Source organism: Ailuropoda melanoleuca, chromosome 14 (genome assembly GCF_002007445.2).
Source record: "Ailuropoda melanoleuca isolate Jingjing chromosome 14, ASM200744v2, whole genome shotgun sequence".
Lineage (NCBI taxonomy): Eukaryota > Metazoa > Chordata > Mammalia > Carnivora > Ursidae > Ailuropoda > Ailuropoda melanoleuca.
The window spans coordinates 58,136,770-58,149,184 of NC_048231.1; the positions used below are offsets into that span (position 1 = coordinate 58,136,770).

At 33.9% G+C, this 12,415-nt stretch overlaps 1 protein-coding gene across 3 annotated transcripts in view; it reads right to left on the minus strand.

Moving 5' to 3' along the window:
• Nucleotides 1–12,415, minus strand: part of ROCK1 (Rho associated coiled-coil containing protein kinase 1) — a 148,281-nt gene that overhangs the window by 64,510 nt on the left and 71,356 nt on the right. For all 3 annotated transcript variants that reach the window (XM_011229155.3, XM_011229154.3, XM_011229156.3), the window contains exons 10-11: nt 4,312–4,471; nt 501–561 (exon numbers count right to left, since the gene is read on the minus strand). In XM_011229155.3, the coding sequence (XP_011227457.1) occupies nt 501–561; nt 4,312–4,471 (221 nt within the window). The remainder of the gene's footprint in view (nt 1–500; nt 562–4,311; nt 4,472–12,415) is intronic.

The following is a 12,415-nucleotide window of genomic DNA, read 5'->3' on the forward strand; positions in this document are numbered from 1 at the left end:
GGGAGTAGAATAAAGAGTTTAATGTGCACAAGGTTTTAGTGTGGGATGAAGAAAAAGTTCTGGAGATAGACGGTGGTAGTTACATAACAATGTGAAGGTGATTCATGACACTGAACTGTACACTTAAAAATTAAATTTTATGTTATGTATATTTTAACACAAAAAACTCTCTTTAAGTCTTCTGAATGTGTTATCTGTTTTCCTGCCAAGACCCTTATTGACAAACTGATTTATCATAAATTCCTAATTCCAAAGATTAGAAAGACTGCCACTGTCAATATGTGTAGCGATTTGTAGTTTATTAATTACCTCCACATAAAATATTCCACTCGATATTCAGGTAAGAAATCAAGTTGGAAGGAGACCGTAAGTAAAAAGTGCTATCAAAATTTAAGTTCACTAACTACACATTCAGAAGCAATACATGCTTACTTAATATCATGTACACAAAATAACCATCCACAGAACAACTTTCTAAAAAATAGTAAGAAAATACCTACCAAGCTTTTATCCACATTGGGGCTACTTCGGTTATCATTAGGATTTGCTGAAGATAAGTATCTGAGAGGAAAAGAGTTTTTAAAAGTAAAAAAACCAAAGAACTCTTCAATATTCACTAACAATCCAGTAGTATATACTACATGCCTATTTTTTTGGTTCAGTATTGTACTTGGTATGCTTTTTAAAAATTGAGTACAAGTTCATAATTCTTTATTTTAGAAACATACTACAAAAGTGATACATATGTTAAATGAAACCCCCAGTTAGGTCAGAAGCAGCACTCTGTAGTCATATACCTTACTATTCCTGCAGCAAAACATATAAATATTCATACCAAGTAGGATAAATAAAAACCATAAATAGTCTCAAGTTAGTTCAGATTAGGTTTTTTGGCCATGAGAGCAGGTTATGGAAGTTTTTGTCACCAAACAAATCACTAAAATGCTTTCAGTTTTTAGAGCTTTATGGTTTTATTTTTTTATTTTTTAAGTAGGCTCCATGCCTAGCGTTGAGGCCAACACAGGGCTTGAACTCACAACCCTGAGATCATGACCTGAGCTGAAATCAAGAGTCGGACACTTAACTGACTGAGCCACCCAGGCACCCAGGTGCTCCAGTTTTTAGAGATTTTTAGATTAGGGATTAGGAATAAGGAATTGTTGACTTGTAAAGACACGAGCACAACTTCTCTCTCTGCCCCAATTATTCTTCAGCCAAGAATGATATTGCCTTTCTGGGCAAAGAAGAGTTTTTGAAAGTTCTGGTGATATCTTGCTAATCTTTTGAGACGCCAAGGCTTATAGAATTCTTTCTTTAAATTCACTATAAAGTTAGAATTACATATAAGATAGTAGTGACCTTTAGAAGTCTTCTTTAGACATGAGATTATCAAACACATCTAAACAGATCATATGAAAATAATTTTCTAAGCTCTCAAATGTTATATAAAGGTAAGGTACTATGGCTGCCTCTACTACTGCCTCTAACATGCTACAACACTATTAATACTTCTACCATCACCACTACTACAGTCACCACCTTGTTTCATCAGAAGAACACTCTCAAAAAGATATCAAATAGCTACTATACACGTCATTGCTGTTATAGGGCAGCTGTTATCAGCTACATATTCATTATGTATGAATTCATTACATTCATTGATAGTAAAAAAAAAAAGAAAAGAAGTTCCTTTAAGTACCATTAAACACACATAACAGTGCTCTAAAACAAAAACAGGAAAATATGTCAGTTTTTATGTTTTCCTTGGAAAATTATTCAGATCAACTAGAGAATCCAATAATCAGGAGGCAGTAATAAGCATTAAGTTAGTACAACTTTATTCCATTAACTACTGAGTGTCTCAGAAATTCAATGTGAGATTCCACATCATGTAATATAAATAAAAGCATATAGCTACACCAGTGGAATCTAAATTAGATAGGAACAGACCATTTGATCCTAAGATATCTTCTAAATTGTAATATGCTATATAAACTGAAGTTAATATTTGGCCTCTGCAAAGTTAATAATATAACTTTCTCTGAACGCAGCACTGGAAATGTAAGGACACCACTTGTACACATCCATTCATTCTTCTACTTTTTCTTCTTTTTTCTTTCAAAGTTATTTTATATATTATATTGCTGCCTTCATATAGAATCTGGTCATTTAGGTAACTTTTTATGAGAGGTTTTAGATTATTACAAATGTAGCTAAAAGTTTAACCTTTAAACTATTAAAAATCATTCTTCATTTAGCATTTCAGCAATAAAGATCTCTACCCTTGGTAATTGAAACTATGCTTGGATTTCAGGAGTAAGAATTTCAGAAGTGTTTTTTTTTTTAATTTTTTTTTTAAAGATTTTATTTATTTATTTGACAGAGATAGAGACAGCCAGCGAGAGAGGGAACACAAGCAGGGGGAGTGGGAGAGGAAGAAGCAGGCTCATAGCGGAGGAGCCTGATGTGGGGCTCGATCCCATAATGCCGGGATCACGCCCTGAGCCGAAGGCAGACGCTTAACCACTGTGCCACCCAGGCGCCCCAGAAGTTTTCTATTTCATGCCAGTAACTCAAAATTATACTTACATATTATCATAAGGCTAACCAGTATTTTGCTGATTCTTGAAGATCAACCACACCTTCAACCATTCACATAATAGGCAATTACTAAACAACACTATGTTATTCAATAAGACAGTGGTACTGAAGAACAGAGTGCAATTTCTACTTTTGAGAAACTTAGAAATTAGTTTGGGATATGCATCATATAGATGCAAGGAAAAACCAGAGAACATAATCAAGTACATGACAATGTACTACAAATAGTATATATAATGTTTAATTCAAGATTACTTTTGTATAGATAAACCTAAATAAAGTCATTAACTGCTCTGAACTACAGAAAATCCAAAAAGATTGTGAGTTGTTTATATCAACATTTCAAGTGCTTCAGAAACGAAGCCAGAGAATAACTGACAAAAATAGGAAGGAAGGAAGGAAGGAAGGAAGGAAGGAAGGAAGGAAGGAAGGAAAGAAAGAAAGAAAGAAAGAAAGAAAGAAAGAAAGAAAGAAAGAAAAGAAAGAAAGAGAAAGAAAGAAAGAAAGAAAGAGAGAAAGAAAGAAAGAAAAATTTTTTTAAGCAAAAACCACTTTGAAACTTGTCATTGTACCTCAATATAAAATAGCTACAATATTATCTTCCTGGGTGTTGGGGGGGAAAGGATTAAAACACTGGACTTTACTAAGAGTCAAAAGTCAAGTACTACCTGTAACACTTAATGCAACAAAAAGTATTCAGTACTGTCTTATAGCTGGATTAATGGAGAAATTTCCTAAGGCAGGATTAAATTGCATTCCTGTTTTCTAAACTTGACCTGAATAGGCTCTTATAAAAAAAGTTTTGACTAAAATGACAAAATGTTTCAGTTTAAATATATCCATTTCCTCACTAGGATATGAGGATCTTAAGAGAAGGTACTAACCATATTTTATTCATCTTTCTCCCTGCACCTTGGTGCTTAGTATATACCTGACAAAAAATAAGTTGGCAAACATGTTTGTTGAAAGAATGAATGAATGAATGAATGAATGCTCAGCATACTGAAATAATGTTAATTGTTTAATTTATATCTCAAGTCCATTTGAAGACTAAAGCTAACATTAGCTTATACTAATAACAACTAACATTAACTCAGTGCTAATGTTCTAAATGTTCTGTTTTGATTTAACTAACCCTTACAATAATCCTATGAGACAAGTATTATTATCATCATCATCCCTCTTTTTGAGGAAATGGAGGCATAAAAGGTTAAAGTTATATGCCCAGGTCACAAGGTCTTACATGCTGTAAGACATGGTAAATTCATTTAGTGATTTTTGGTGAGGAATCACTTAATTTTTGCATTACTATAATTATAGGCCTTTGTAACATCAATATAGTGATGGTAATACTAGAAAACTATTTGTTGTTCCAAAATGTATTATAAAACCAGAGCTTTTGGGGTAATGAGATTAACCAAAATATTAGTATTAATAGAATCTTTTTATTTATTAATTCCTGTAACTTGAACACATATAGTGCATCACTCAGCAAACAATTTCTGAAACACAGTATCTTGATCATGGATGAGTCTAAAAGAAATGAAATATGGAATAATACAAATATCATGCATCACTGAAAAATAGCATATTAAGATATCTCTTAATATACCATTAAATTTCTTGAAGTGATTTTTAGATATCCCTAAGAAAATAAGAGACCACAACAAAATTTTACCTATCCCTAAAATCAATGCTTAGCATACTCACCTACGATTGCTATAATATGTAAATCCTACAAAAGGTAATTGATTGCCAACAAAAGCTTTAGGTATGGGGAATGTTTCTTCATCTCCTTTATCTTCTTCCAAGTCATCAAAATTACTTGTATCAATGTCACTACTTAAATCAGGTACAACTGGTGCTACAGCTAAAAATGGAAACAAAATTAGTAGTTCCTTCAAATTTAATATGAAAATAAAGCAAAGATTCCATACCAACTACTAAGTGTCTTACATATAAATAGGTTGCAAACTACAAATTCCAAAGGGTTGAATCCTATTTTAGTCAATTTTATTAGGATTATTAATCAACTGATATTGATCATTATAATTCTATGAAACAATTACCTTCAAAATCACCTATAATTATCATCTATACTTCAAGTTTGAGTATTACAAGTATTAAGGTTTGTTTTAGAATATATCATAATATAAAATATGCAAAAGCAGTTAGGACTATAGAAAAGACTTTTCAGAAACCATAGCATACTAAATTGTACTCAAAGATTCAAAGTTAATTGGTTTCAAATACAATATTTTGTTTGTTAATCTGCTGTACAGCAAACTAGAAATCAAGGTTTTGTCTTCATAGCCCTGGACAGAACAATTTGGTATAAAAATATATTTATTCATCTAAAATCTAGATGGTTTATATTCACCCCCCAATTCAATATCTCTATAATATTAAGTCACAAGGAGCAATGTATTTTGAATTGTACTTTCAGACTAGCTACCTTCCCTGAATCAAGTCATTAAGTGATGACTCAGTGAGGTATTTATGAAATGGCTGTTAGGAAAAGAGGGCAGAGATATAATCATGGACACAATTTTCAAGAGTTAAAACTTGGTGGAGAGTAAGGCTCATATATACTTAATTAAATAAAACCATATATGGCAATGCTTAAATCTTCATAATATGGGAGAAAATACCACTTGAAAGTAATACTACTATCTTATTTTGGAGCTTAAATATGCTACAGAGAGTCATCTAAAAAACATTTTAGAAAAACTGTTTCAGTTTAAAGATACAGCAGTATTAAGAAAACATTATAGAAATATCAACAAAATATTGAATAATTATTTTAGATACAATCATATCATATACTGCCTCAAAGAAAAAGATGAAGATGAGCAACAAAAAATAACTGACTTGGTTTCATGGTATTAATCTCTTATATAAAGGAATAATTTTTTCTATTGTATCATCTGGGTCTTCCAGACAAGAAATAACTATTGTTGTGCATCTCAGATACAGTGAATTATATAATGAAATTTGGGAATGAAACAACACATTTAGCCCAAAGAAGCTATAATACCAACTAATAATGAATGACAAAAGATCTTTTCCACCATTCTCTCTTAATGACCAGGAGAATTGCCTGACTAGACAGTTCCAGCTTCCTAATAATATCAATTGCCTAATTTGTAAAATGAGGTTGGGGGCGGGGGAGTTGTCTCTCCTTGTGAAGTAAATAAATTATGGTCTTGGCATAAATTCTACTTTAAAACAGTGGTTCTCAATTTTATTTTATTTTTTTCAATTTTAAAACAATTTTGCTCCCCTGGGGGACATGTGGCAATGACTGAATACATTTTTGGCTGTCAAACTAGGTGAGGTGTGCTAGTGGCATCTAGTGGGTAAAGACCAGGGATACTGGTAAACATCCAAGAAAGTTCAGGATAGCCCACACAAAAAAGATTTATCTGGTCTAGTGTTCAGGCTAAAAAAAACCTACTTTAAAATTATCATATAAGATTGATTTTAAAAGGAAGCAGAGCAAGTTTGGTGAATTTTCTCTTGCTGTTTCAGATGAATCTAGTCTTTTTATAGATTACATACCATTTCAGAGTAGTTTTAAAATGAAACAAATTCTGTTTAAATTCTGAGACACAAGTAGGGGAAGTCCTGGGAGAATTTAAAAGTAATAATTCATCTACATTTAAAGTAAGACATTTAGGTTTTACAGAATACCATACAGTCACATCAGAACTAATAAATAAAAATAAGGATAAAGACAGCTTTCCAGAGTTATCACTGATATACAGAGTAGTCCGCTTATAAAAATTTACCTTTCCATAAGTTACCAGTAATATAGGAATCATGTTCCATAAAAAAAGAATCTAGCTGATGTCAAAAAAAAAATGGCAGAGTAGAAAGCTCTAAGAAGCCACCTTTTCACTGAAGTAGCCATTATGCTGGCAAAAACTATCAGAAGCAACTTTTTCAGAACTCTGAAATCTAAGAAAAAACTTACAAGCAGGGGCATGTTTAATAAAGAAAGAAGCTACTAAATTTTGGCATTTTGGGAATTGTCACTGGCTGACCAATGACATAATAATGAAAAACAGACTTCAGTAATGACACATGACAAGGAATACAGACTTTGTAAAAATAATTTGAAAAAGTCACTAAACAAATGCATAACTGAAGCCCATAATAAGCAACAAAAGCAAACCTGGGAAGGGGGGAATCTGAATTCCAGAGTTACATTATGCTGTTCAAAATGTCCATTTTTCAAAAAAAAATTACAAAGCATGTAAAGAAACAGAAGAATTATAGACTATAGATGGAGAATAAAGAAAATATCAGACAACATCACTGAGGAAACCCAGATATTAGATTTACTAAACAGACTTTAAACAGTCTTTAATGTGCTCAAAGAGCTAAAGGAACTATGCACAAAAACTAAAGGAAACCAAGAGTATGATATCTTAACAAATACAACAAATCAATAAGGAGATAGAATAAGGAATGAAATAGAAATTCTGGCACTGAAAAGTAGAATAGCTGAAACTATAAATGCACTGGAAGGGTTCAACAGCATATGTGAGCAGGCAGAAGAACCAGTGAACTTAAGACCAATAATATTATCAAGTGTAGGAAAAGAAAGAAAAGCATACCAATATATACATTATGAAAGTTCCAGGAAAGTAGGGTAAGGGACAGAAAGAATATTAAAGAAATAATGGCTCCAAACTAACCAATCTGATGAAACATATGAATCTACACAACCAGGAAGCTCAATGAACTCCAAGTAAGAAAAATTCAGATCCATGCCATGACACATTATAATAAACTTTGAAAAGACGAAGAGAGAATCTTGGAAGCAATAGAAGAGTGACTTGTCACACATATACAAGGAATCCTCGATAAGATTAAGAGCCTACTTCTTTTTTAAAAAAATAGGATCCATGCCCGGCATGGAGCCCAACACAGGACTTGAACTCATGACCCTCAGATCAAGACCTGCACTGAGATCAAGAGTCAGATGCTTAACCAACTGAGCCGCCCAGGCTCTCTTAAGAGCCTATTTCTAAGCAGAAACTTTGAAGGCCAGAAGGCAATGGAACAACATATTTAAAGTGCTGAAACAACAGTTCAGCAAGAATTCTACATCTGGCAAAAGTATTCTTCTAAAATGAAGGACAAATTAAAGAGATTCCTTAGGTAAAGGAAAGATCAGAGATTGTTGCTAGTGAACCTGTCCTATAAGAATTGTTAGTTTTTTAAGGTTGAAATGAAAGGACACCAGACACTAACTCAAAGCTTTGCAAAAAAAATAAAGGTAAGTACACAGGTAAATGTAAGAACCAGCATTATGTATTTTTGCTTTATAAATCCACTTTTTTGCCTACATGGCTTAAAAGAAGTATGCATAAAACAATTATAAATTTATGTTAATGAGCACAGAATATATAAAGATGCAATTTGTGACAATAAGATAAAGGAAGAAAATGGATTTGTAGAGAAAGAGCTTTTTTTTTTTTTTTTAAGATTTTATTTACTTGTCAGAGAGAGCGAGCGAGCACAAGCAGGGGGAGCAGCAGGCAGAGCAGGCAGAGGGAGAAGCAGGCTCCCCACTGAGCAAGGAGCCCGATGAAGCACTCGATCCCAGGACCCTGGGATGACCTGAGCCGAAGGCGGGTGCTTAACCAACTGAGCCACCCAGGCGTCCCTGTTCATGTGCTTCTGACAGTAAATCGTATCAATTCAACCTAGATTGTTAACAGCTTAGGATACTAAATGTAATCCCTAGGATAATCACAATAAGAAAATGACTAATGTATAGAAAATGAACTGAAGAGGTAATCAAAACAGTACATTATAAAATAATCCAGTAAACAAAAAAGGTGGCAATAATGCAGGAGCTGAGGAACAGAAAGAAAAAATACAGAAAACAGAACAATGGCAGAAGTCTTTATATATAGTATTCGCTTTAAATTTAAATGAATTAAAGTCACTAAAAAGTAGAGACTGGAGGAAAGGATTAATAAAATTGATTCAATTACATGCCATACACAGAGACTCACTTTAGATCTACAGACATAAATACGTTAAAAGAATGAAAGAAGATATTCCATGGGAAAAAGAGCTGGGGTGCCTACAGTAATATCAGACAAAACAGACATTTAAGACTGTTAAAATAGTGAAAAACAGGACATATTGATGATATTGATGAAAGGGTCAATTCATCAAGAAGATAAAACAATTATAAACATATATGCATGAACAGCATAGCTCCAAAATATATATAATAAAAAATGACATAAATGGAGAAATAGTTCTAAAATAATGGTTGGAGTCTTCAATAACCCACTTTCAATAAACGAACAGAACATCTAAACAAAAGATAAGAAAATGCAGGACATGAACAATATCATAAATCAACTAGATGTAACAGACATATAAAGCTCAATCCACCACCAACAGCAGAATACACATTGCACATAAGACGTTCTCCAGGACAAACTATATGTTAGGCCAAAAAACAATAAATTTAAAGAGATTAAAATCATACAAAGTATCTTCTCCAGCCCATGATGGAACAAAACAAGATATCAACAATAGAGAGAAAATTGGAAGTTTCACGAATACCTGGAAAATAATAATCTTTTGTTTGTTTCGAGTTTTTATTTAAATTCCAGTTAGTTAAAATATAGTGTAATATTAGTTGTAGAAGTAGAATTTAGTGATTCATCACTCACATATAACACCCAGTGCTCATCACAAGTGCCCATCATCCATTTAATCCACCCCCCACCCCCAACCATCAGTTTGTTCTCTATAGTTAACAGTCTGTTTCTTGGTTTATTTCTTTTTTTCTTCTTTTGTTTGTTTCTTAAATTCCACATGAGTTAAATCTTACAATATTTGTCTTTCTCTTATTTCACTTAGCGTAATACACTCTAGCTCCATCCATCTCATTGCAAATGGCAAGATTTTGTTCTTTTGTATGGCCAAGTAATATTCCACTGCATATATATACCACACATCTTTATCCATTCATCAGTTGATGGACATCGGGCTGTTTCCATAATCTGGCTATTGTTGGTAATGCTGCTATCAACATCGGGGTGCATGTGTCCCTTTGAGTCAGTATTTTTGTATCCTTTGGGTAAATACCTAGTACTGCAATTGCTGGATCATAAAGTGGTTCTATTTTTAACTGTTTGCAGAACCTTCACACTGTTTTCCAGAGTGGCTGCACTAGTTTGCACTATTCCCACCAACAGTGTAAGAGAGTTTCCCTTTCTCCACACCCTCACCAACATCTGTTGTTTTCTGTGTTGTTAATTTTTGCCATTCTGATAGGTGTCAAGTGGTATCTCATTGTAGTTGATTTGTATTTCCCTGATGATGAGTGATATTGAGCACCTTTTCACATGTCTGTTAGCCATCCAGATGTCTTCTTTGGAAAAATGCCTACTCATGTCTTTTGCCTGTTTCTTAACTGGATTATTTATTTTTTGGGTGTTGAGTTTGGTGACTTCTTTATAGATTCTGGATACTAACACTTTATCAGATTTGCAAACATCTTCTCCCATTCTGAAGGTTGCCTTTTAGTTTTGTTGACTGTTTCCTTTGCTGTGCAGAAGGTTTTTATCTTGATGAAGTCCCAATAGTTCATTTTTCTTTTGTTTCCCTTGCCTCTGGAGATCTACCTAGTAAGGAGTTGCTACAGCCGATGTCAAAGTGGTGAAAACAACATACTCTTAAAAAAACCAATGAGTCAAAGAAGAAATCACAAGGGAGATTAGAGAAAATGCTTTGAGACAAATGAAAATGAAAACATAACCAAAACTTATGGGATTCAGTGACAGCAGTACTCAGAAAAATTTTAGTTGTAAATGCCTTCATTAAAAAAAAAAAGAAAGACCTCAAATCAATAACTCATCTGACACACTAAGGAACTAGAAAAAGAAGAGCAAACTAAGCCCAGAGCTACCATAAGGAAAGAAACAATAGAGATTAGAGCGCAGATAAACTATAGTATAAAAAATTAATAGTGAAATTAACAAAACCAATAATTAGTTCTTTAAAAAGATCAACAAAATTGACAAATCTTTTCCTAGACTAAGAGGAAAAAAGAGAAGACAAATAAATCAGAAATGAAAGTGGGGATATAACTACCGACTTTCTACAAATAAAAACAATAGAAGGAAAAACTACAGGGGCACCTGGGTGGCTCAGTCAGTTGAGTGTCGAACTCTTGATTTTGGGTGGGGTTGTGATCGGGGGGTTGTGGGAACAAGCCCCACATCAGGCTAGCCACACTCTAGCAGGGGGAGAGGGAAGGGGGGGTTTGCTGGAGATTCTCTCTCCCTCCCTCTCCTACTTGCACTCTCTCTCTCTCTCAAATAAATAAATCTTTAAAAGAGAAAAGTACAAACAATTGTACATCAACATATTAGATAACCTAGATTAAATGACAAGTTCCTTGAAACACATGAACTATCAACTTACTTGAAAAAGAAAATCTGAATAGACCTACAAGAGATTTAATCAATAATCAAAAATGTCCCAACAAAGAAAAAAAAAATTCAAGACAAAATTGTTTCACAGTTGAATTCTACCAAACATATGAAGCAGGTTTAATGCCAATCCTTCTCAAAACTCTTCCAAAAAATAGAAGGAATACAAAGTCATTCCATGAGACCAGAATTATTCTGACACCAAAGCCAGATCAAGACCACACACAAACATACACACCCACCCAATACCTCCAGAAAAAATCTTCAAGAAAATACTAGCAAGTTGAATGTAGCAGCATATTAAAAGGACTATATGCTATGACCAAGTGGGATTTATTCCAATGTGGGTCACCATATGAAAGTCAATGTATAATATATCATACTACCAGAATTAGGAGGAAAACCCATGTGATAATGCCTATTAACACAGAAAGCTATTTGAAAAAATTCAATACCCTTTCATGATAAAAATACTCAGTCAACAAGGAATAGAAAACTTCCTCAACATAATGAAAGGCATACATAAAAAACCCCCACCTAATGTCATATTCACTAAAGACTGAAAGCTTTCCTGCTATGATCAAGAACAAGACAAGGGGCGCCTGGGTGGCACAGCGGTTAAGCGTCTGCCTTCGGCTCAGGGCGTGATCCCGGCGTTATAGGATCGAGCCCCACATCAGGCTCCTCTGCTATGAGCCTGCTTCTTCCTCTCCCACTCCCCCTGCTTGTGTTCCCTCTCTCGCTGGCTGTCTCTATCTCTGTCAAATAAATAAAAATAAAATCTTTAAAAAAAAAAAAAAAAGAACAAGACAAGAACTCCATCTCACAACTGCTATTCAACACAGTAGTACAAATTCCAATCAGAGCAATTAGGCAAGTAAAAGAAACAAAAGGCATCCTCGTTGGAAACATAGCCAATGCAATCATTACCAAGACCCCAATGTCCTTTATCACACACATGGAAAAAACCCACTTTTTAAAAATTTTTTAAAATAATTTTTATTTTGTTATATCAGTCACCATACAGTACATCCCCAGTTTTTGATGCAATGTTCCATGATTCATTATTTTGTGTATAACACCCAGTGCACCATGCAATATGTGCCCTCCTTAATACCCATCACTGGCCTATCACAATCCCCCACCCTCCTCCCCTCTGAAGCCCTCAGTTTGTTTCCCAGAGTCCACNTTCCCAGAGTCCACAGTCTCTCATGGTTCATTCCCCCTTCTGTTTACCCCCCCTTCATTCTTCCCTTCCTTCACCGGCCAGTCTTCCTATTTCTTATGTTCCATAAAGGAGTGAAACCATATGATAATTGTCTTTCTCTGCTTGACTTATT